At 42.1% G+C, this 25389-nt stretch overlaps 1 protein-coding gene across 3 annotated transcripts; it reads left to right on the top strand.

The window, feature by feature from the left end:
• The first annotated feature begins 639 nt into the window (after positions 1-639).
• Positions 640-23435, top strand: PGGHG (protein-glucosylgalactosylhydroxylysine glucosidase). Of its 3 annotated transcripts, none has more exons than XM_054970900.1 (14): positions 640-894; positions 4479-4727; positions 5322-5532; positions 8629-9064; positions 9691-9810; positions 10596-10727; positions 10834-10945; positions 12440-12512; positions 13603-13739; positions 16795-16928; positions 17451-17546; positions 17638-17735; positions 20674-20873; positions 22127-23435. In XM_054970900.1, the coding sequence occupies exons 2-14, from the start codon at positions 4481-4483 to the stop codon at positions 22189-22191; spliced, it is 2061 nt and encodes a 686-aa protein (XP_054826875.1). In that variant the 5' UTR covers positions 640-894; positions 4479-4480; the 3' UTR covers positions 22192-23435. The 3 variants fall into 3 exon arrangements, with proteins under 3 accessions (XP_054826875.1, XP_054826876.1, XP_054826877.1); XM_054970901.1 differs by having other exon boundaries at positions 640-990; XM_054970902.1 differs by lacking the exon at positions 640-894 and adding an exon at positions 1012-1358.
• Positions 23436-25389: the final 1954 nt, after the last annotated feature.

Genomic DNA, 25389 nt, shown 5'->3' with positions numbered 1-25389 from the left:
TTATCTAGGAATATCTAATATCTATTATTTAGGAAAATCTATTAGGAAAGTACATTACAGACTTATTGTGAGCAAATGACGGAAACTTGTTTACCAGAGAATAGTTCCAGTATCAAAAGTAAACATATTCTCTCATCCACTTCCTTCCTCCCCCTCCCCCTCCCCTCCCCGATTAATTACTAAGAATCCTTTGCCCAAGTTTCCTTTATCCCCTATATTTCTTGGGAGGTGAGTCCAAAAAAAAAAATAAAATCATTTGGTTCTCTAATGAGAAACTCCTGTTTTTTTAAAAAATAAACTCCTAACACCACTTTTAAGTATAGGCACAAAGTAATATGGGAACCTACTAGACAGGCTGAACAGATTTTTTTGCCAAATTTGTTAAACTAAACGGACTCGAGTGCAATGCTTTATTCCTTCCCCACTCCCTTTGTGGATTCCCAAGCATTTCATGGTGGCGTTTCATGAATCTTATCACAACAATAAGGAAGTTTTAATATGACAAGAACCTCCGCTGGACGGGGGGGGGGGGGGGCTAATTGAGTGCTCGCGCGTTCCATTTTACAAGGAAGGAGCGCCATCTGGCGGCATAGGTCAACATGGCAGCGTAAAATCGAAAAAGAAAACATCTGGCCTGAAAGACGATTTATATTTACCCAGAAGTCCCACTGAATTCAATAGGCTTGCTTGCAACCAAGTGAGAATAAGTTGCAGCCGAAGTTTGTTTTAGCCTTTTGAAATTTACCCCGAAGCAACCGGTTTCGGGAGAGTCCCCAGCGCTAACCTTGCTGTTTAAACTGACTCCAAACAAGACGTCGATGATTTCTCGATGAGGCCCAAGGGGCGGCCCCTCCTCAAGCCAGCAGCGAAACGCCTGGAGCCCAGCAAAACAAGGCAAGGCCCAGAAATCCGTATTTGCTTGCTTTCTCAGCCGTCCCAACGGGTCTTACGAGCGGACTGGGAGAGGTTTTGCGGACGGAAAACAATCCGGTAGGGAGATAGTTTTGAAGTGGAAGTTGCTGATGGGCTTTCCTGAATTGCCGACCTGAAAGCAGAGGGAGGGAAATGACGCCAAGGCCCCTTATTCCGGGCCCTGCTAGTTTGCAAACACGCCGAGTGCTTCACATTTACGGGGAGGCGGGAAGGGCCTGCAAGGGACTGATCGGTTTCTCTGAAGCCAGCGAATATCTTCTCACTGGTGAGGACGACAAACTAAAACCCAGGCGAAGCACGAATTTAGATTACTGCCCCGTCCTGCTCTGGAAGCAATGCCGTGGCTGCTTCGGTGGCATTCTCTTATTGTGATAGTGGTGGAGAGTGCCGTCAAGTCATAGCCAACTTATGGTGATCCATCCCAGGTGAGGTTTTCATAGGACGAGACTAACAGCGGTGGTTTGCCGTAGCCTGTCTCTGCAACCCTAGGCTTTGGAGGTCTCCCATCCAACTAGCAAAATCAAAAAGAGTCCAGTAGCACCTTTAAGACTAACCAATTTTATTGTAGCATAAGCTTTCGAGAATCAAGTTCTCTTCGTCAGATGCCTGATCCAAACTGACCACATACAGAAGAGGAGGGAAGAGAGGGAAAGAAGGGGACATATATCACAAGGGGACAGGATGCAATTAGCGTGGAGGCAACCCAAACATTCCTTTGCTAGTAAATGTAAACATCTCCTTTTGGTGTGGAGTCAGTTTGCCGTGTTTGTTTGGAAAGTATCCAATTCCTATGTAGTATAAGTCTTCGATAACCACAGCTCTCCCTGCCAGATGCATCTGACAAAGAGAACTGTGGTCCCCGAAAGCCCACACCAGGCGACACTGGGCTCCCCCAGACCACACCTCTGTAAAGGAAATCTGTTACCTGTGATAACCATTCATAGTCTCTATTCAGTCCCATCTTGACAGAGTCAAATTTGCATATGAATTCCAATTCAGCAGCCTCCCGTTGGATTTTGTTTTTGAAAGGTTTCTGTTGAACCACAGCGACCTTTAAGTCTTTGGTGGAATGTCCTGGTAGATTGAAGTGTTCTTCCACTGGTTTCTGGACATTTCCATTTGGCTGTAGACAATAGACCGAGTGGTTCCATTTGGCTGTAGACAATAGACCGAGTGGTATGTTTAGGGTGGAAGCTGGAGGCATGTAGATATGAGTATCGGTCTGTTGGTACTCACTCACAATTACTTCGAATTTGGTGACAACTTATATCTACAGGTTAATGGCACAGCCATGGGCACACGCATGGCACCACAATATGCTAACATATTCATGGCGGACTTGGAGCAACGCTTCCTCAGCTCCCATCCACTGGAACCACTGCTATACTTAAGATTCCTGGATGACATCTTCATCATTTGGACCCATGGGAAGGAAGCCCTTGAGAGATTTCATCAGGACTTCAATAACTTTCACCCTACTATCAACCTTAGCCTGGACCACTCTACACAACAGGTACACTTCCTGGACACCACCGTACAACTACATAATGGACGAATAAATACCACCTTATACCGGAAACCAACAGACCAATACTCATATCTACATGCCTCCAGCTTCCACCCTAAACATACCACTCGGTCTATTGTCTACAGCCAAGCCTCACGTTACAACCGTATCTGCTCCAATGCTCTCGACCGAGACTCACACTTAAGAGATTTACAACAAGCATTTTTGAGACTACAGTACCCACCAAATAAGTGAAGAAACAAATCAACAGGGCCAGACTAGTACCCAGAAACAGTCTGCTCCAGGACAAACCTAAAGGAACTAACAACAGAACACCACTGGTTGTCACCTATAGCTCCCAGCTCAAACCCATCCAACGTATCATCAGTGAGCTACAACCCATCCTGGAAAATGATACCTCTCTCTCAGAAGCCCTGGGTGGAAGACCTTTCCTTGCCTACAGACAGCCCCCCAATCTTAAACGACTTCTCACTTACAATCATGAATCGGCCAGCAGAGTCACCAGCACAGGTACCAGGCCCTGCAACAGACCCAGATGCCAGCTCTGCCCCTATATCTACCCAGGGAATACAATTACAGGACCCAATGGCATCAACTACACTGTCTCTGGCTCTTACAGCTGCTCATCCTCCAATCTGATATATGCCCTCATGTGCCCACAATGTCCTTCTGCTCTGTACATTGGACAAACCAGCCAACCTCTACGCAAAAGAATAAATGGACACAAATCTGACATTAGAAATGGAAATGTCCAGAAACCAGTGGAAGAACACTTCAATCTACCAGGACATTCCACCAAAGACTTAAAGGTCGCTGTGGTTCAACAGAAACCTTTCAAAAACAAAATCCAACGGGAGGCTGCTGAATTGGAATTCATATGCAAATTTGACTCTGTCAAGATGGGACTGAATAGAGACTATGAATGGTTATCACAGGTAACAGATTTCCTTTACAGAGGTGTGGTCTGGGGGAGCCCAGTGTCGCCTGGTGTGGGCTTTCGGGGACCACAGTTCTCTTTGTCAGATGCATCTGGCAGGGAGAGCTGTGGTTATCGAAGACTTATACTACATAGGAATTGGATACTTTCCAAACAAACACGGCAAACTGACTCCACACCAAAAGGAGATGTTTACATTTACTAGCAAAGGAATGTTTGGGTTGCCTCCACGCTAATTGCATCCTGTCCCCTTGTGATATATGTCCCCTTCTTTCCCTCTCTTCCCTCCTCTTCTGTATGTGGTCAGTTTGGATCAGGCATCTGACGAAGAGAACTTGATTCTCGAAAGCTTATGCTACAATAAAATTGGTTAGTCTTAAAGGTGCTACTGGACTCTTTTTGATTTTGCTACTACAGACTAACACGGCTAACTCCTCTGGATCTATTCCCATCCAACTACTAACCAATGACCTGCTTAGTTTCTGAGATCTGACGAGATTGGGATTTTCTGGCCTATCTAGGTCAGGGCCTTTTGTGATAGAGCTGTACTTTAAGAAGAGTGTAATAGGTAGACACTCTTCTCATGCAGCTTCTGCATAAACATCTGCACAAATAACCTTCCTATTCTTACAAAATATGTCCTGCTACACATCACACTGTTAGCCCAAATAGGGCCCCACCCACTCCTGGCCCATTTAAGGAGAAGACAGGTGGAGTAGAAGGAGTACAGAAAGTCTTTATTGCAATAAAGGGACGAACAGGTTCTTAACATAAAGAAAGTTACCTCAGGTTCCTCCCAAAAACCAAGCTGCTGCCCCCTTTATACTGAAGGCAGCCTATTCCATATACGGTAATCCAAGCTAATTGGCCTATTTCAATGCTGCAGTATGATGTTCAAGGCACAAGTGTGTCTAAAGAATTAAACAAGTTAAGTTGATCACATGTCCTCTGGCTCTGCCTGTGATCAATCAGTATACTCCTTTAGGAGCACTAGGCCAGACTAGGCCCAACGTCAAGTATGTGCCATCAACACTATTATTCAGCCTGAATTCCAACCGTTCCCCCCTGTTCTGCCCTCAGCAATGGAAACTGAGGATCCTGCCGTGTTCACCTCCAGCACCCTGCCCTCTGACCCCCGGCTCCTGGCAACAGTGACCAATGCTTACTTGGGCACCCGTGTCTACAGGGACATTCTCCATGTCAATGGGGTGTACAACGGAGCAGTTGGGGACACGCATCGTGCTGATCTCCCCAGTCCTGTCAATGTCCGAATGAAAGTGTTGGCTGAGGACTGCCTGAGTGAGACTTTCTCCCTGGACACAAGGGCAGGTACGTGGCACAAACCCCTCTGCTCAGAGAGGGAACAGCAGCAGGGCTGTGCTCCAGTCCTGATTAAGTTGGCCCTGAGTACAGAAATTGTTTTGAGTGGAAAGGAAGCTTCTTTAAAAGAGACAAAGCTTGCTAGATAGAGAGTGCTGGATTTGGGCTACAGCATCTTCAGTTCCAGTCCCCTACTTGAGTTTGAGTGGTGGCCACTCACATTTTCTCAACTTAACCTACTTTGCACATTTACTGAATGAAAAAAAAAAAGGAATCAAAGAATATCACCTTAGAGGGAGAGTAGGGTACAAATGTGATGATAAAGATTTTTTTTCCAGGATGGGCAAGCATTTCAAATTTCAGTTCAAAATACCGAAGACTGATGACTCCTTTCCATTTTCCCTCATTAGTGAACTATTATTTCAGTTCCATAAGATACTTCTAATATAATTCTGAGGTACCTAATGAAGAATATTCTGAGCATGTGCATAAAGGTCCTTACTTGGGCAGGTGCTCCAAAATGGACCTTGATTGAAATTTGTGTGTCCAGAATTTAAAGGGAAACAGTTGTAAGACTGAATTCACATTTTTTTTTGTCCGCAGGAACCTATATCCATAAGATCCAGTGCTCCGGTTATACAGCCACGCACAGGATATATGCCCATCGCTCCCTGGTCCACCTTCTGGCCTTCAGCATTACCATCCAGAAGTCAGCTCTTCAAACTAAGCCCATCACTGTGAACCTCCAGATGCAGTTCACACCAAAGAGTCCAGACGTGGACCTACATAAAGGACCAGATTTCCAGGGAGCTCAGTGAGTGTTTTTGCTCAACTCTCCAAGGGTCTTTTCTTCCATTGGGATTTTCAAGACAGTGGCTGAAGTGACAGAGAATTTCCTGCTGTTTTAAATGAGAGCTTGGGCCAAGTGATGGTAAGAACTGCAGTTCCAGTCAGAGGATTTTGGCAGGTTCTTGTAAGATGTTTCAAACATTCTGTGCTTTGGTGCTGCCATGCCCAGGCATAGAGGGAGTTTGTCTAGGCCAGGGCAGTTTTTACTCTTGACAATTTCCTATCACAGGGAGCTTTTAACTCATCTTCATGCCTTTTGTTCTGGTTGTTCTTTTTTTTCCTACTGGCATAAACAAGCTCATAAAATATATCACTGTCAGTGTTCCTATCCCTTTATACAACAGCATAAGTTGGTTCCTGCCCTAAGGAACTTACAGTCTACATTGTAGAGAGCCAGTAAAAGGGGGAGGAGATAGAAGGATCACAAAAGAATGAATATGGGCAAATGTCATTTTAGTTGGGGACATGGACTATGAGGTTCAGCTAAAAAATTCATGAGAAAGGTGGGTTTTAAGAAAGGATTTAAGGGGAGAAAGAGCTCCATGGCACCACATTGGTGCTCTGGTAGGAATTTCCTGCAATGGGGAAAGAGCAGAGTAGCAGGTGACTTTTGAGTAGCAGAGCTGGAAGAATAAAGGTCACAGAAAGGAAAGTAACAGAGAAATGAGAGACAAAAGATAGAGTAGAGCCAAGCTGTAGACAAATGTAAAGCCAAGGGTGGTTTCTCCTTTGCTGCTGAGGCTGCCAGTACAGCAACAGAGCTTCCATATGGGCGTTTTCCCTGTTTTCCTATCCCAAGCCTACTGCAGTCACTATCTGTCCTTCCTGGGCCGCTTTTTTCCAGTTATTTAAAAAATGGCAATTGAATGCTATTATATCAATATAACAATATGTATATTAAATATTTTGAATTCTCAGCTTTTATTTTAAAAAATCAAGTATCTACTTTCATTGTGGAGATATGTCTTTTCCCTTATATCTTTGTAATGCAAGGGGCTAGAGAATTACTTTTTGTTTTTAAATGACAATTGGGAATTCAGAAAACCTTATAAATGGATTGTTATGGGATTATATTGCTATAAAGATATTCAATTGCCAGGTGTTTTTTAAAAAAAAAAAACTACTGTGGACAGGTGGAAGAAATTGCTTCCATGGAGGCAGAAAGACCTGAAATTTCTTTTTTAAAATGTATGTATGTATGTATGTATGTAGCCCCGTGGCACAGAGTGGTAAGCTGCAGTCCAAGCTCTGCTCACAACCTGAGTTTGATTCTGGTAGAAGCTGGGTTCAGGTAGCCAGCTCAAGGTTGACTCAGCCTTCCATCCTTCTGAGGTCGGTAAAATGAGTACTCAGTTTCCTGGGGGTAAAGTGTAGATGACTGGGGAAGGCAATGGCAAACCACCCTGTAAAAAGTCTGCCAAGAAAACGTCGTGATGCGATGTCCCCCCGTAGGTCTGTAATGATTCGGTGCTTACACAGCGGAGAATGTGTGTGTGTTTGTGTTTGTTTGTTGTGTGTTTGTTTGTTTGAGTTCTGTCTTGCTCTGATGGCAAAGTTGATCAAAAGTCTTACATTCTTTGGATACATGTTATATATCATACATTTCATTTCATCTCTACAAGTTCCGTCATAATTATATTATTTTCTACTAAGCTATTATCACTATAAGTCTGTTTTCTTTAATTCTAGTACTTCTCTCCTCTCCTCATTCATTTGATTGTGTTTTGCTAACATATAGTTGTGTCTCTATTTTATACTTCCATTTAACCCATCTATAAAACGGGGTCCATTTTTGTTTCCCATCATGTCTGTTTTTCTCTTTTATTAATTCTGTCAGTGTGTCCATTTCTGCCGTCTCTTAAGATTTTCTCTATCAATTCTTTTGTTGGTATATCTGTGTTTTTCTAGTATCTGGCATATACTATTCTTGCTGCTGTTATTATATGGATTATCAAATATATATTTTCCCTATTTAACTCCTCTGGTATTATATTTAGTAGGAGCATTTCTGGTTTAAAGGGTTTATTTGTTTCTAGCACCTCTTGCAACAATATCTTTCCAATATTTCTTCGCTTTTTTCCATAGTGACCATGTATGGAAAAAGGTGCCCATTTTCTCTTTACACTTCCAGCACTTATTGGGTACTTTGGGATACATCTTTGCTAATTTTTCTGGTGTCACATACCACCTATAAAACATTTTATATAGGTTTTCTTTAAAGGTGGTTGATTTTGTTATTTTGATGTTTGCTCTCCATGTCTGTAGCCATTGCTCCAGATCTATGCCGTACCCCAGATTTTGTTCCCACTTTGCCATATGAACTTTTAAAGCCTCCTCTTCTGTCTTCAATTGTTTCATGAAGGCATATAATTTTCCTGTCAGTTTTCCGTCTGTCTCTAACAGCAGCTTATCAAAACGGCATCGTTCCATGTAGAATCCCTGTGTTTTATCTTTAGTAAATCTGGATTCTATTTGCGCTTTTAGCCACCGTCCTGTCTCTATGCTCTGTTCTTTTAGTTCTTCTGTTGACTTTAGCTTGCCGTTCTCCCCCAATAGCTGTTCATAGGTGTGGATATTCTCCCACTTTAATAAATTTGGTTGGGTGAATGCTTCCACTGGTGATATCCATCTTGGTGTTTTGGTATATATTTGGGCTTTTATTTTCTCCCAGACATTCATCAGAGATTTTCTTATTATGTGGACCTTAAAATATTTATGTGTATCATTTTTTTGGTACCAGAGGTAGGCATGCCATCCCAATTTAAGGGAAAGACATGAAATTTCTGACCCACATGGCAGCCTTCCAGCTTTCCCAAAACCTTGCAGCAGAATAGGTTGCTGGCTTTGGTGATGCACAAATGCACTATGATGCTGTGGGGAAGCAGGAAGGGGGGAACCAACCCAGAGCAAATAATTAGTGGCCAAGGACTTTGTGCTAGATGGGGAGGGAAGCCAGTGGAAAGATTACAGCAATAGTGGCAGTGATGGAAGTCTAGAAATGGAGTTCTAAGTCCTTTTATCATCCTTTGACTCATAAGGTGTTTCTTGCTTTCTCCTTTAGGTATCTCTATGGAAAGACCTTGATCCCAGAAGTAGAGGGTGGTCCTCAGCCTACTGTACATCTGATCTGGACCCCAGTGCCACAGTCAGTGACACTCTCTGGGGAGGAGACAGAAAAGAGCTGGGAGTTCCTCACAGCCATAGCAGAGAGTGAAGGGGATGTGAAAAGGTACTTCCTTGAAGGAAAGTCACAGATTGCTTCTGGCTCCTTGTATGCATATCACACCCAGGCATGGGCAGAGATCTGGGAAGGATGCTGTGTCAAGGTTGATGGGCCTCTTTCATTAAGCCAGGCCGTTTATGGGTGCCTCTATTATCTGCTAAGTGCAACTCCTCCCCTGGGTTCTTATGACTTTCTGTTCTCTGGAATCAGCCCTGGAGGCCTTTCGAATGGCACACAGAATGAAGATTACTGGGGCCATGTTTTCTGGGATCAGGTGAGCACTGGTTTCTTCCCCCTCCTGCTCCTGTTTCTCATTGCTATAGAGGAATCTGATTTATCATTGCATGCTAGTGTGTGAGGAGACACAGTGCTATGCTGGCCTTAGTCTTTTGCTGTTTCAGCAGATCTTGACTCTGAAGTGTATAATGTGTGGCACTAATGTAGATGTCTGTTGTGATATGTATAGTATTCCAGTGCTCCTAGCTCATATATTGTAAAAAACATGATACATTCTTAAGGTCTACAAAACTTTATTATCTTGAAATTTATAAAGTCCTTTTCATTACAAAAAAAACTTTAATATTATGTTGTGATCCCTACTGTACTTTTACATTTTTAAAAATCTGGTTGTACCTGGTTCTGGCTAATTCCTGGAAAGGGGCCAGATGCTATAAAAATGTTGACCAAATGCTTTCCTTTTCCTTTATCCCTTTTGTTTCTCTGCGGAGACCTATAGTGCACCTTATCTATACCTTTGATTAATAGTCTGGAAATTCACTTAGTGACAATACGATCAAGATATGGGGATATGAGTGTTTTTATATTGTTATCCTCCCACATTTTCAGCAATGACTATTTTTATAAGTTTTGGGATTTTGTTGTTTTGTTTGTTTAACACAGGATACCTGGATGTACCCAAACATCTTGCTTTTCTATCCAGACATAGCTTGTGCTATCCTAAAATACCGGATCCAAACACTAGGGGGAGCCCTGTACAATGCACAGGTGCAAGGATACAAGGTAGGAGCAGGATGCTCAGGGAAGACTAGCCTTGTTCAAAGCTTAATTACACATACACTGATTTACAGGTCTGCCTCATTTCTGCCCTAAATCTTGTCAAACAGATGAGCTCCAGGAGCTCCCTGTTGAAACTAAGGTCCCATTCACATTGCAATCTTATCCCATTTTGTATCCATTTCTTCCCTATCTGTTTCTTTTCATTGAGATGAGAACATTTATTTTCAGTCAGCAGTGAAATCATTTTGCAAAATGCCCTCAAAACACTGTTATCTATTTCAGATGGTGCCAAAAAGTCAGTTTGCCTTCAGAAGCCAAAATAGCCCATATGAAAGGGGTCTAGGATTCTCAGGCCATTCAGATAAGGACTGTGGCATGCTGCCCTGGCAATGGCATTTTCCTGACCTAAAATGGACTCGGGTTCTCTTTGCTACATTGGGATAAATCACATGTACTGATAGGCTGTATGTAAGTTTCCTTGAGAATATAATGAACAAACTCTAAAGCCTTGCAAAAATACATTACTAAAATCTTATTAGTTAATCAATATCTCATGATTCTGAAGATCTGGCTTACAGCAAATCCCAAATGTACATAGCCATGTCTGCTATCTATAGAAGTTTTTAAAAATGGATTATATGAAGTAAGTTATAATCCATGTCCAGCATTATCTTCACAAGCTGCACAATCCTGAATAGTTTGAAATTTCTCTTAAGCTTTCTAAATCAGCTTTCCTCTCACCACCAAGAGCATCCTGACCTGTTGTCTTTGGGCTTTGACTGGGGCAGGGTGCAAAGTTCCCTTGGGAGAGTGCAGCAACAGGCCAGGAGGTCTGCCCTGAAAAGGTTTATGGTGACCAGGAAATCCACATCAATGGAGATGTTGTGCTGGCATTTGAGCAGTATTACCACATCACACAGGTACTGTAACTGTGGCATGTCTTGGGCAATGCCCAGAAGAAGGAGGGTGTTCCTGGTGTCAGATTGTCACTGTCCCATGGAGCCCCTCTTACCTGTTTGGTTCTAGGATTTGAAGCTGTTCCAGCAGGAAGGAGGCTGGGATGTGGTCTATGCTGTTGCTCAGTACTGGTGCAGCCGAGCAGAGTGGAACCCAGAAGAGCAGAGTTACCATATTACTGGTAAGTTTGTGAGAAAAGAAGCCCTCTGCTCCTCCAGCAAGACCTTTTCTTCTTACAGGTAAACTGCATCTATTACTGAGATATCTATAGATCCAGAGGAGTTAGCCGTCTTAGTCTGTAGTTGCAAAATAGCAAAGAGTCCAGTAGCACCTTTAAGACTAACCAACTTTATTGTAGCCTGAGCTTTTGAGAACTACAGCATTGCATTGCATCTGACAAAGAGCTGTAGTTCTCGAAAGCTTAGGCTACAATAAAGTTGGTTAGTCTTGAAGGTGCTACTGGACTCTTTACTATTTTGAGATATCTATGTTGGCTCTTGCATTTCTTGCATCAACTATGTTCCCACCTGAGCGGCCTGAAACTGGGAGCAATAATACGTGTTTTTCTCACTTAGGCACAGGATTTCTGAGGACTGAAAAAAAAGTTACCAAACAGTCGAGAGGGACACGGCCTGGGATAGCTAACTGCTGCCTGTAGAGTAACGTGAAGAAATTTAATAAAGTCTGGTTTTTCATTTTTGTTACATGGTAGTTTGGCTACGGTATTTATCTTTAGTTAGTTGGACACGGAGTGATATTCGGTAGGGTGAAAAGAAAGTTAAGCAAAGCAAAAACTGGATAGTGATTAGGGTTTTTTTTTTGATCCTCAGAGAGAGAGTGAGATGACTCCATTGTTGTTTTCTGGACCAGTCCTCGATTTTTGCTGTTCCGCCTCCTACTTGGCTTTATTTGGCTCTGACCTCATCTGAGCACTGCAAAGTCAATAGATGAGATATTAGGAGATCTGTAAATGGATCTCCCAAGTTTTTGTAGGTAAACAGCAGTGAGGGGGGCTGTGTAATTCATATCAGGGAAGGGAGTTTAATCAGTTCCCCTTGCAGAGCTTTCCTGCCCTCAGAGAGCATCCTAGCTCTTTGCCTCAGTGAGGAAAACCCAAGTCAGTCATAGGATTGTTTACCAATTTTAAAAACCTCTATTGTTTACCAATTGAAAAAAACCCAGGAGTGCCATTTTTGGACCTCCTGGCATCCTTTGTAGCTTGGCTCTTGATCAGTCAGGGTTCTGTGTTCTGTCTTTGTATGTGGAATTTTCTGCCAGGTGGCATCCTGGGGACCCCAGCATTTCTCTCTTGCTTTTCTTTCTGGCACATTTTCTGACTGAGAAGATGGGGTTGAAACTGTGTGGACAGTGACTGGTGGAATCTCAGAAGTGGGGCTGATGGGGAGGCATTTCTGTTACCTACAGAGTTCTGTTTCCCTGTACTTAGCAGCAGCAGAAGAAATTATGCAGAACAGACAACTATATCAAATATATAATATATGCAGGTCTCTGAATCTAGCCTTATACTTAACTTTGCCTTGACTTGGCCAGAATTTCATTTTACATGCAAGGTAGTCATGCAGCCCTACCCAAAGTTGTTCTTTCCTTGTGGCAGTATGAAAAAGGGAGAAAGCAGGTTGTGCCTCCATGTTCTGAAATGTCTACCATCTCCTAGGTGTGATGCCCCCAGACGAATATCATTATGATGTAGATAACTCTGTTTATACCAACGTCATTGCCCAGAGGAGGTAAGAGATGCGCACGATCTGGCCTGGCTTTCCAGGCTCCTCCAATCTCTCTGTCACCTTTCTGCTTTGTGCTTAGACTTGATAGGCTGCAGAGGCCTCCATTAACTAATTATTAACAAAAAACACTCCAGATTTTTTCCCCCCTCTCTTGGGCAGCCAGGCCTAGATGACTGTTTTTGCTGCAAAGGAAAATGACAAGTAAAGTAGCACTAGTACCGTGAATGACTAACTAAACAAGGCAATGTAGCCAAATAAAGCAATAAACTGTATTTGAAAGAAATCTTCAGTCTCATGTGTTCATAAACTATATGTTATGGTTTGTAGTTGAGCATTATGCACTTTATTGTTGTATTTGAATATGGCAGTTTTATAAGCTTGTGACCTCTTTTGCTGAATGTTTGACTGATTAGCCTCTGAGTTTCATTTTGGCAGCCGTAACATATGGTTACATGAGATTGAAGATTTCTTTCAGATACTGTTTATTATTTGGATACATGGTCTTGTTTAGTCAGTCATTCATGGTGCTAGTGCTACCTTGCAAAGGAAAATGAAGCAAGTCTGTTCCATCTGCTGTTCAAAATGCATTAAAGGAAGGACAAAAGATTGCATCAAGTAGTGTTACAAGCAGGATTGGGCTATTGGCTGTTCCTGAACCAGTGCTAAATCCTCTTCTAGAATTTGACTTGTGCTCTTATGCCACTATCAAGAACCCTGCCAAGAGACAGGATCTGTAAATTGGTACGGATTAAAGAATAAGACGAGGGATAATTATGTTGACATCTGGGCAATTATGTTGACACCTGTGCCGCCTCTTCCCAGTTTGAGCAATTTGCTCTCCTTCCACCTCAGACAGGTATGCATTTTCAGTGCTGAATAGCATAAACAGATGAATGTAAATTAAATGGGTGCCTATGTCTAATATGGTCTAGTTTCAGATGATCGGATTGAAACTAACAAAGCAGCAAGAGCAAATCAAAGAAACTCGATTCTTCTTTATTTGTTATCTTTTAAAACTTTAGTTATTATAAACATCCCCAGCTCTTAGTTTTCTGCTCTGCCTCTCTAGCCCTTTTTATTTGTTTCTTTCCAGTTTAAATTTTGCTGTTGAGTTGGGCTTCCAGTTGCACATTCCCACCCCTGAAGAATGGAAGGAGGTTGGGAAGAAAATCAAGATACCATTTGATAAAAACAGGAAGTTCCATCCAGAGTATGATGGGTACTGTCCAGGTGAGTGGCTCTGATGCAAGAAGGATTCATCTAACTCTTTAGAATTTGGTTGTTGTGAATTTTCCGGGCTGTATAGCCGTGGTCTTGGCATTGTAGTTCCTGACGTTTCGCCAGCAGCTGTGACTGGCATCTTCAGAGGTGTAGCACCGAAAGACAGAGATCTCACAGTGTCACAGTGTGGAAAAGAAGTTGGCAGGTAATTTATATCTACTCAGGAAGGTAGGGTTGGGCTGAGTCATCCTGTAAGAGTTTCCCAGGGCGTGGAATGCTAATAGAGGGAGGCTTCACTGTATCCTGAGGAGGTTCTTTTGCGTATGGATTGGTGCTTGATATGCTAATCTTCTCTGCAGGGCTATTATCGGGTATAGAGTATTTTGTTATCCTGGTGTTTTTCAGAACTGGAAACCATGCTCTATTCATTCTTAAGGTCTCTTCTTTCCTGTTGAAATTGTGCTTATGCTTATGAATTTAGAATCTTTAGAATTTGGCCTGCTTTGATTATTCAAAGGACAATATTGATCTTGTCAGGCTGAAGGAACTTAAACATGAATCAGTGTTCAAATAATGACTGATATAATAAGCAGTAGACAATTATAAAAGTGGGCATCTCACTTGTAGATGCAGTGGATTCCAAAACAGGCCAAGGAAGATGACAGGACTCTGCATGGAGAGAGAATCCTAAATATAGGAAAAGGTTGGATTAAGCTCAAATTGATATCACTCCCTTTTCCAGGATCCTTTAAACTAGGAAGAGGAATGAATGTGGGAGGGACTGGTTGTGGAGAGTGCACCATCCAAAACAAACTTCATTCCCACTTCACAGCAAACCTGTGGCAGTCACTCTGTTCAAGCACATTGTTTCTCAGCAGCAGCTAGCAGAAGCAATGTAGCCACTATCTCCAGAACTGGCTCCAAGGAGATAAGTATTCCAGTCCAAGTAAGGAGACCTGTTTGCAAAAGGAGGTTTGCTGGTTAAGCAGTCAGACTGAAAATTGGATGGGTGCCCAGTGTGCATCCAGATGTGGATGTGGTGTGTCTGCATTGTATAACTTTCAGTGGGAATTACATTTATGCTCCAGCTGAGGATAAGGTTTTGTTTTCTTTGGGTTTTAATTGTTTTAATAGTTTTCAGTGTATTACTCTTGCAAGTGCAGCGGCTGTTAGAATTTTATTACTTTTGTCTGTTGATGTGTTTACCTGCCTTGAGAGCCATGCTGTCTTACCTGTACCTGCCTTGAGAGCCATGCTGGAATATAAGATATGCATACTTTAAAATAAACAAATGTTACCAAAAGTAATGCAGGGCAGATAGTAAATTATATGGATAAAGAAGTTGTCCAAGAATGAATCAAAGTGAAAAGCCTGTGTGGAGTAGGGGGAAGTATATAATGGGAAGTTCTTGAGGACATAAAAGCATGAGATGTGGATTCTTAGTTGCACTCCAAAAAATAAATATGGAAGCAGTGGGACACATCTGGCTGGCAAACACCTGTCAACATGAACATATATCGATAGTGCATAGGGCTGACAGAAATAATGTCACAGCTAGTTTAATCCTTCATTGGATTGGGGCAAAGAAGCATGGGTGTTGGGTGGAGAAGGAGGGTAAAAGAAAGGGGGAAAAAACTTCTTTACCTCTTATTCCCCCTCCACTTTTTTTTTTCTTGGTTCACATGTAATATTTAAAGTCAAAAGAATGTCATGTTCACTTTATGGTTAAAGAAACAAGTGGTGTATAAAAGGAAAGGATAGATTCAAAATGCACAAACGGCAACATTTCTTAATGGATTTCAACTTGTCTAGTCCTACCTTTATTATATCGTCAGTGGAGAAAGAGAGAAGGCTTGTATGTGGAAGATGGGTTCAAGTCCCATCTCTGACATGGACTCGCCATATGGCCTTGGGCAGGCCATGGTCTGTCCATATTATTTCATTTGTGAAACAGGAATAACATTGTGAGGGCAAACAGAATGGAGATTGTTAAGTGTTTTGCAAATGATTTGGCTCTATGCATAATGAATAGTAGCACTGAGAATATGCTACTGCAAAGGAATACAATGGATTGTATGATGATATATAGCTTCATCTGTGTGCATGGCACTTCATGAGTGCCATAAGCAAAAAAGATCCCTGCCCCAAGGAGTTTACAGTCTGCATTTCAGCAGGTTTATAAGATTATGTATGGGGTAGAAAATGTGAATACTGAGAACATTTTCTCCTTCTCTTACAGTACAAGCACACAGGGACACCCAATGAAGTTGAAGGGCAATAGATTCAGGATAGACAAAAGGAAATATTTCTTAACTAGCAATTAAATTGTAGAATTCACTGCCAGTGCGTATAGTGATGGGAATGAGCATTAATGGCTTCAAAAAGACTGATTCATGGAGGAGGGGTTCATCAGTGGCACCTAGCCATGGTGATTACTAGGCACGGTAACTACACCACATTGGCTGTTGAAGAAGTAAGAGCAACCAGCATAACACCCACCACTGAACAGTATACAATGTTTGCATACTGAAAAGAGCACATAAAAACACCCTTGCTCAGCTGGCCCATGAAAGCACTTGCAGTTATGCAAAACTGTCATCTTGTGAGTGCAGTAGATGTTTTGAGAGCAAACCCCGTTAACTTGTCTTGAAATGTAGCCCCTCTTGTACAGTGAGCTCCACAGAGGTAGTGTGTGTTTCAAAATTCAACCCATCATCATTTTGTACTTGAAGGTAATGTCTCTTTCATAATTGATCTGACTCTTGGCAGGTGTGGGGATGGGGCGGGGGATCAAAAAGTTTCTAGCTGTTGTCCAAGGCCTTTCTTTCTGGTGGGGCCTTTAAAAGCTCTACAACAAGGAGAAATTCAGCTGGTGAAGCTTTCTCCAGCCTTCAGTGGAGGAAGCTTCACCAGCTGAATTTTCGCTTGTATCTACTGCATTATTTGTACATCTTACTTGCCACCTAAGGGAATAGGGCCCTAGGATCTGAAAGGCATACTCTCAGTCATGTTCATCAGCAGTAACCGATTCACACATGCGTCTTTTCTCTATGCCCTTTATCAGGTGAACAAGTGAAGCAGGCTGATGCTGTCCTGCTTGGATTCCCTCTCCTGTATCCTATGGATTCTGAAGTGAGAAGGAATGACCTGGAGATGTATGAACCCGTTACTGACCCTACAGGACCTGCCATGACCTGGGTAAATGATTACAGTTGAGCAGGGAGGAAGACAAACAGTCTTAGTGTGGAAAGGCTGGACCCTGACATGGATTTGTTCCCAAGAAACATCTCTTTGAACAGGGCCGTATTATTCATAAGGCTGACTAGGCTGAAGCCTGGGGGCTCCGCAAGTACTAGGGGCCTGTCAGGTTTTTTTTGCTGCGGTACTGTTACCTGCACCCTAAGGCTCCAGTGGTTAAAGACACGTTACACTCTACCGTAGCAATACGCGTACATGTATATACATATATACTCTCATAAGTATACATGAATAGAATTTTTCAGGAGACCATCAAAACAGATATAATGCTACATACTGTGGTCTAGTACCTACCGTACCAGAGGGTCAGGCTGTCAGCTGTAGTGAGGTGAAAGACTGAAGTGCCAGAGGGGGGCTGAAATATCTGAAAGCCTAGGGGCCCAGCCATGGGTTAATATGGCCCTGTCTTTGAACAGAGCGGTGGGGATGTGAATAACAGAATTGTTTCTTTTTCCATACCAGAGCATGTTTGCTGTTGGTTGGCTGGAGCTGAAGGAGCCTGAAAGAGCACAACAACTGCTGAGCAAGTGTTTCAGCAACATTACTGAACCATTCAAGGTTAAGCAGGTGGAAACTGTTTTTTCATTCATCTCACTTCAGATACAGAACAGGATCTTTAAAAATGCTTCTTTTTTCCCTACCTCCTCAGATCTGGGTGGAGAACTCAGACGGATCAGGAGCAGTCAACTTTCTGACAGGGATGGGTGGATTCCTCCAAGCCATCCTTTTCGGATACACTGGTTTCAGGTGGAAATTTATTTATTTCATTTATATATACATTTTTTTATCTATATCTATATCTATATCTATATCTATATCTATATCTATATATGAGAATGAGAAGGTGAGATATAAATAAAAGAAAAATATAAATAAAAATACTCTGTCTTCCAAATGAGGACCCAAACTGGCTTACATCATTCTCCTCACCTCCATTTTGTCTTCGCAACAACCCTGTAAAGTAGGCTAGGATGAGAGTTTGTGACTGGCCCAAGGTCACTCGGCGAGCTACCATGGCAAAGTAGGAAGTTGAACCTGGGTCTCCCAAATCGTAGCCTGACCGCCTAACCACTACAGCAGTTTAATATTCCTGACTCTAAAGTCTATGGGAATAAAGAAGATGGCTGTTGTCTTTGGAGTAGGGCTAGGGTTGCCAGCTTCAAGTTGGAAAATTTCTGGAGACTTTGGGGATAGAGCTTGGAGAGGGTGGGGTTTGGGGAGAGGAGGCATCTCAGTGGTATATAATGCCACCCTCCAAAGCAGCCATTTTCTCCAGGAGAACTGATCTCTGTGGCCTGAAGATCAGTTGTAATTCCAGGAGATCTCCAGCCACCACTTGGAGGTTGGCAACTCTGAGTGTAATTTATTCCATACTAGCAACAGAGCTAGAAAGGAAGCCAGCAGGAACGCCAGGCTTCCTGTGGCAGCAGTGCCCTCCAGAGGGACGGGCCGGCTGGCCAGGCCATCCCTCCCTAGAATAAGAGGGTATTTTTCCTTTAATGCCTGATTTATTTTCAATTAATCTATGTGGCTACATGGTTGTAGCCTCAAAGTTTATTTCTGCCAACAAGCACCATCCGTTGAGGCAGAAAACAGCTGAGTCAATACTGAATAGAACGTCTGACACCACAGAAAATATGTTCAATGACACCATCCGTAGGTGAGAACAAGGCCCTTTTCTTTAGAAAGACGCACAGGAAATAAGGAACCAAAATAGTCCCTGAGCAGAAAAGAGTTCATTGTGGCACATGAGGAGGTGGTGGTGATATGTCCTCCAGAAGATGATTCCCAGTATGGCCCCTGCCTCCTTTGTTTACTATCTCAGCTGTTTGTGAAACCCTGCATTTTTGCAAGGCAGATAAGCCTCTTATGTGTGTTGCAGTGGTTATAAATATATTCTATACACATTTACACTCACACACGTATATTATTATTACTAATATTAAAAAGCAGAAGGTAGCTTTTATAGCACAGTTCAATACTTTTAAAGTCAGCAAGACTGCCAGCTGATAGAGTTCATTTCTCTGTTAGCTGAACTGAAGTGTTTCTAGATCATTCTAGCTGTGCTTCTAATATCCACAGTCCAATTTGGCTGGCTGCTTTCGATGATCATACTGTTTTTTTTTTCTGGCCTAAACAACTGACTGGGACCAATTCAAGCTGTCTGTTCTGCATGGCTGTATCTCCACAGGGAGTGGAGGGAAAGAGGTCTAGTGAGAATGGTACTTTCCTGCCCAGAAAGGCTTCTTCTGCTCCCTCTGCATGCTGCCATTACAGAGTGCAGTCTGGGCATACCTGAAATAAAAAGCTAATTCAGGTTATCCACTTAAGAGTTGCCTTGACAGTAAGAATACGTAAAGTGGTAGGGATCTCACGTTTATGGTACTCTGTGAAGGGCTGAGTGAGGGTGTAATAACTGGGACATCACCATTGCCCACTAGGAAGCAGATTTACAGGATCTCCTGCCACAGACATGTTCCTGCCCTTCTGTCAGATCAGAGACTTGAGTAGGGGTCCCTAACCTTTTTGAGCCTGTGGGCTCATTTGGAATTCTGACAGAGGGTGGTGGGCACAACTGCAAAATGGCTGCCACTGAAGGCATATTAGGGAGTGAGGCTATGCATAACTTTTCAGGCAAAAGCTCTGTTTAACAGGATGCCTTTTAAAATTAACATAGTGTTTAAAAATATTTTCTTGCATACACACGAAACAAGTATACATATTGAGCTAGCTAAGAAACCCTCATCTGGCAGTATCTGTCTTCATTTTGAGGCATCTAATGTACTTAGGCAAAAGGAACAGGAAAAATGTTTCTCCTGGCTGTCCTCCTACATGAGCACTCCTATCATGAGCTCAGACAATTTAAACCTGCGCTATTACTTGAAACCGTTGTTGCCAAAAGGATGGTGGGTGAGAGCTCCTTGCACATGCAATGGGTGCAGTAGGAGAGAGATTATGGCTAGATTTTGATAACAGGAGTGCTTTTTTTAAAAAGAAGTGACCAAAATTTGACGTTGTGATGTTATTATCAACTTCCACCTGAATTATATATTCAAATTGGAAAAATCAGATGACTTGTGTAGAAGTTCTAGTTAAGTGCATTAAGCATTTAAGCTGTCCTGACCTAACATGTTTAGTTAGAAGGAAGTCCCATTTTTCAGAATATAACTCTGCTACTTTACAGAAAGCCACTGTCAGCATCATACCATAAACAACAGAAATGCCAAAAGGCCCCCTTGGCCCTGACCACCTTCTAAAAACACTTGCTGCAAGGAAGGTATTAGTGGGTGCCATAGCACCCACAGGCACCACATGGCAGACCACTGTGCTAGAGATTAAATTATGGACGTTTATACATGGAACGCGTGCTCTCTACCATGCAGCCATGGCTCTTGGGTTTAGTTAATTTTAGATTTGAAAATTAATTGACAAAATTCTCACCCACTTTCTGTTTTTATGTGTGTCACATGCATCCAGCTCAGGAACAAGCTTTTTCTTGGGAGATGTCTAATCAGGAACAGGAAAACCTTGAAACCAGAATCCATGCTAGCGATAGGAAAGTGCCTGTGTTTGAACAATCCTTTCCTACTCATTATTACTTGGAGCTTAAGAAAGATTGTGCATTTTTTTAAATCTGAGACAGAATGAATAAATCTAGCCATTAACTTGTTTCCACATTTCCTAGGATCACCAAAAACCACCTGAACTTTGATCCTCTTTGCCCAGATGACACAAAAAAGCTAACAGTCCTTGGAGTGTGTTACCTGGGAAGCAAACTGAATTTCACTTTCACCAAAGAAGATGTCACAATCGAAGTGGTTAGGTCCTCCTCCAGTCTGGAGGTTGTGCTGGCAGCGACACGACAGCACTTCCTCTTACAAGAAGGTACGTTGTCATCATCAAGATGTGTAATACTGATATTGCATGTTCCTGACTCTTACCAGAGGGAGAGATCTCCTTCCATGGAGTTGCACAAATGAATAGCTCGCATGTCAGAACTTCATCGTGCTGGGGGGCGGGGGGGCTGCTGAGAAAGGGGGTCACCCTGGGGCCCATAGAGCTGGGCAAGGCATGTAATACATTTTCATATGATGTTTTGGTTTGTTCTCCCATCTTTGTCTTCACCTCCATGGTGCTTCTTGGCAGCCCTTCTGAGGGTCTGTGACTGGTACAGCACTTGACTTGTTTATCACTGCTGTCTATTACATATGCCTGCAGTAACTGGGATCTACAGCTAGAAATCTTTTCCCATTCTCTGGGAATGAAAGAACAAAAGACAGGGGAGAGCAGACTACAAATTAAATAAAATAAATAAATAAAAGAGTGAAAAGCAAGACCCCAATCCAGAATTTCTTAAAATGCAAGGAGTGGCAGGACACTGGTTCATGAACTCAGGTGCAGCACTGCCTGAATGGAGACCTCACAGAGGACAAGAGCCAAGAATCATGGTGCTCTTTGGAGAGGTCACAACCCTATGCTGCAGTCCCAACGTTCTTTATGGAAACAGCAGTAGAAGCAATAAGGCAAGCTCTTGAGAATGGCAGGGAAATGAGGTGCTGGGGTGAAGAGTCATACACAGAGATTCAAAGTGGGCAAAGAGTGTATGTGTATTGGTCAAGTGACTCCGTCAAGATAGTTGAGGAAGAGATATCCTGTAAATGAGTATAATGAGGCACACTTCTCCTCTGGCTCATTCTTTTCATGGAGCAATAGCTTATCTCGTCTGGATTTTTTGTCAGAATCCTGGGAAACCCAGCAAATGCTATAATCAACACTATTTTGAAATGTTTGCCATTTACTGATTGTTCCCAGTCCACATTGCTATTATTGTGATGCATGAAAAAATTACACAAGCCTGCTTTTTGACATTGAGCCCATATGCACACCCAGCCTATTGTTCCCACTTTTCTAAAAGTTATATATTTACTTCATTTATACCCTGCCTTCTCGCCAGTGGGGGTCTTAAAGACATTTACATAATTCTCTCTTCCATTTAATCCATTCAACAACCCTGGGAGGTAGGCTATAGTGAGAGTGAATGACTGGCCCAAGGTCACCCAGCAAGCTTCCATGACAAGAGTGAAAAAACAACCTGAGAAAGAGTTTACAGCTTGTGAGTATTTTTTTTTCCATTTCAGGACGGAGTGTTACCTTCTGTACAGCTGCTGGCTGGATCCAGAAAGTACCGGTTGAGACATTTTAAGCCCAGCATGTTTTACTTTTCATTGAAAGTATGAAGAACCCGCCATAGAGGCATGCCACAGAACAGGAACTGTAGTGCTAAATGTGAAGGAGTCCTGTGTCTTGGCTATGTTCATTGTGTATATAAGCAGCCTGTTCAAGTGGGAGTTGATTTGAAATCCTGCCACTTTTACCACATCTGACATGAAGTTTCTTTCCTGACTGGTGGGTAGGTGTTTGATCCCTGGACTGAGGAGAACAGGAAGGAACTGTTTCTTTTTAAGGAAAAACAGTAATCCCAGAAGGAGTTGCAGGATCTCTTCTGATGATTGGTTTACTGCAAGTTAATTTCTAAAACACAAGAAAACGATAGTATTTTGTTAGTGGCAAACTCTGATTATTCTCCTTGCTGGTATTTCCAAGTGCTGTAATTATGTGAGTGTCAGAGGTACCTATTAGCTAGTACCTGTGCAGTTCCCTGGTAAAATTCTTGCCATGTTTGGCATTTGTGAATCCTGATATCATAATTTTTCTCTTCACATATTTCAGCTGTAGAGGCAAATGGCCTTGTTGCTTTCATCAGAAATATGATCTAAAATATTACCAATAGAAAAATGGAAGTTTCCTATTAACATTAAAGAATCTCTTGGCAGTCAACATATATCTGAGGCAGTTCCATGTCTACATTAGTGCAACTGGTGAAGGCCACTTGCTTCTTGCATTTCTCATTTTATTTTTGTTCAAAAACTAGCAGCACCTAGACAGTGCCGCTAGGGTCGCCAAATCTATGTTGTGAAACTCCAGGAGGTTTGAGGGTGTAAAGCATAAGCAGGGCAGAGTTTGGGGAGTGGAGGAACCTCTGCATGGTATAGTATCACAGAGTGCATCCTCCAAAGCAGCTATTTTCTCCAGGAGTTCTGTAGTTTATAGGTCAGTTGTAATTCAGGGAGAACTCCAGGCCCCACCTGGAGATTGGCATCCCTTACTACCATCCATTCTGCCAGCTGATCAGTTTGGGATTTCAGTCTGCAAAGGCTGACTTCCAGAAGAAGGGACTAATAAAAGAGCATGAATAGACAACCAAATTAGCTTAACAAATTTACTTTCATGCATATTTGTCATTCATTCAGGTATGCAGGGGTACTTCTTAGAAGTAGCAAAAAAGGCAAATGTAACTTGGGACTGCATCAACAAAAGTATAATGGCCAGATCATATGAAGTAAATGAACATAAATTGAATGTTATTAAATCAAATATTATATCTCATTTGGAGTACTGTGTTCAGGTTTGAGCTTTGCAGTTTAAGAAGGATGTTGACAAGCTGAAACATGTCCAAAGGAGGACTACAAAGATGGTGAGGAACCTAGAGACCAAGTCCTTTGAGGAAAGGTTGAAGGAGTTTGGTATGTTTAGCTTGAAGAGGAAACAACTGAGAGGTGACAGGATAGCCAGTGTTTGAAGGGCTTTCACATTGTGCATAGAGCAGAATTTTAGGTTTCTATGCTTTTTGGATTAAAAGTTTTGTGTTTGGGGTGACTCTGAACCAGCGCTGCATGTGCACCATGTTGGGGTTTTTTTCACTTTCATCTGTCTTGTTTTTTCCCTACTACTAACAGCTTAGTGCTGGACGCCTTTGGTCATAGTAATGTAATAATGCAATTGGGCATACACAAAAATAAAGAAGGGTGGTGGTGGTGATGTGATGCTACTGATGATGTCACCAGTGACCCCAATGATAATGTCCTCATCTGAACAAGACAAGGTTGCCCGTTGTCTCCGCTGTTATTCATTTTGGTATTGGAGATCCTGATGATACAAATACGACAAGACGAAGAAATTCGGGGAATAAAAATAAAGGACTTTTCTTACAAGGTCAGAGCATTTGCGGACGATATAATGTTAATTGTAGAGGACCCAATGGAGAATATGCCAAAAGTGATAGACAAGATCAAGGAGTTTGGAGATTTAGCAGGTTTTTATATTAATAAAAAGAAGTCAAAGATATTATGTAAAAATATGACTAAGCAAAAACAACAATTGCTAATGGAAATAACAGATTGCGAAGTAACAAGTAAGGTGAAATATTTGGGAATTGAACTGACGGCTAAGAACATAGATCTATTCAAAAATAACTATGAAAAATTATGGACTCAGATAGAGCGAGATCTGATTAAATGGAATAGATTGAATTTGTCATGGTTGGGAAGGATTGCAGCAGTTAAGATGAATGTGTTACCAAGAGTAATGTTTTTGCTACAGACAATACCAATTATTCGGGACTCTAAGCAGTTTGAAAAATGGCAGAGGAAAATATCAGATTTTGTCTGGGCAGGCAAGAAGCCTCGAGTGAAAATGAAAGTTTTACAAGATGCAAAGGAAAGAGGCGGAATGCAACTGCCCAATCTAAGACTTTACTACGACGCAATCTGCCTAGTGTGGTTGAAAGATTGGATGACGCTGAAGAATAAAATTATTGGCCCTAGAGGGATACAAAAAAATATTTGGATGGCATGCATATCTATGGTATGATAAAGTAAAAGTGAATTCGATGTTCTTACATCATTATATACGGAGAAGCCTATATGCAACCTGGAGGAAGTACAGAGACTATTTACAAGAAGGAACCCCCCTGTGGGTGGTTCCATATGAGGTAATAGATCCGAGAGCTGTCGATACTGAGCAAAAGTGTTTAACTTACAAGGAGATAACCCGAATAGAATCTTCTAAACTTAAAATAAAGACACAGGACGAGTTATCACCAAATTATGACTGGTTTCAGTACAGACAGATCAGAGATCTCTACAATTCGGACTCTGCAAAGGGAGGCATAAGAACAGAGAATTCGGAACTAGAGCAGACACTTTTAAAAGATGACAAGAAGGAAATTTCTAAGGTATACCAAGTACTGTTGAAATGGTATACTGAAGACAAAACAGTTAAAGTACAAATGGTGAAGTGGGCCATAAATTTCAATAAAGAAATAACAATGGAGGCATGGGAATACTTGTGGAAGACTACAATGAAGACTACGACGTGTACTAATATTAAAGAGAACATTTACAAAATGATTTATCGTTGGTACATGACACCAAAGAAGATTGCGCTAGGGAATTTGAACACCTCTAACAAATGCTGGAAATGTAAAAAACATGAGGGTTCCCTGTATCATATGTGGTGGACGTGTGAGGTAGCTAGGCAGTACTGGGGGGAAATAATAAGA

This window comes from Eublepharis macularius, chromosome 2 (assembly GCF_028583425.1).
Source record: "Eublepharis macularius isolate TG4126 chromosome 2, MPM_Emac_v1.0, whole genome shotgun sequence".
NCBI classification, from domain to species: domain Eukaryota; kingdom Metazoa; phylum Chordata; class Lepidosauria; order Squamata; family Eublepharidae; genus Eublepharis; species Eublepharis macularius.
Note: the sequence above shows the minus strand (reverse complement) of the source record. Positions and strands in the feature narration are given on the sequence as shown.

What these genes read in the sequence shown, in the direction of transcription:
- PGGHG (XM_054970900.1), top strand. Translation starts at nt 4,481, where the DNA reads ATGGAAACTGAGGATCCTGCCGTGTTCACCTCCAGCACCCTGCCCTCT. An exon ending in AACGTCATTGCCCAGAGGAG is followed by an intron (nt 12,513 to 13,602) that starts GTAAGAGATGCG and finishes GTTTCTTTCCAG; the next exon opens with TTTAAATTTTGCTGTTGAGT. An exon ending in TTCGGATACACTGGTTTCAG is followed by an intron (nt 17,736 to 20,673) that starts GTGGAAATTTAT and finishes CACATTTCCTAG; the next exon opens with GATCACCAAAAACCACCTGA.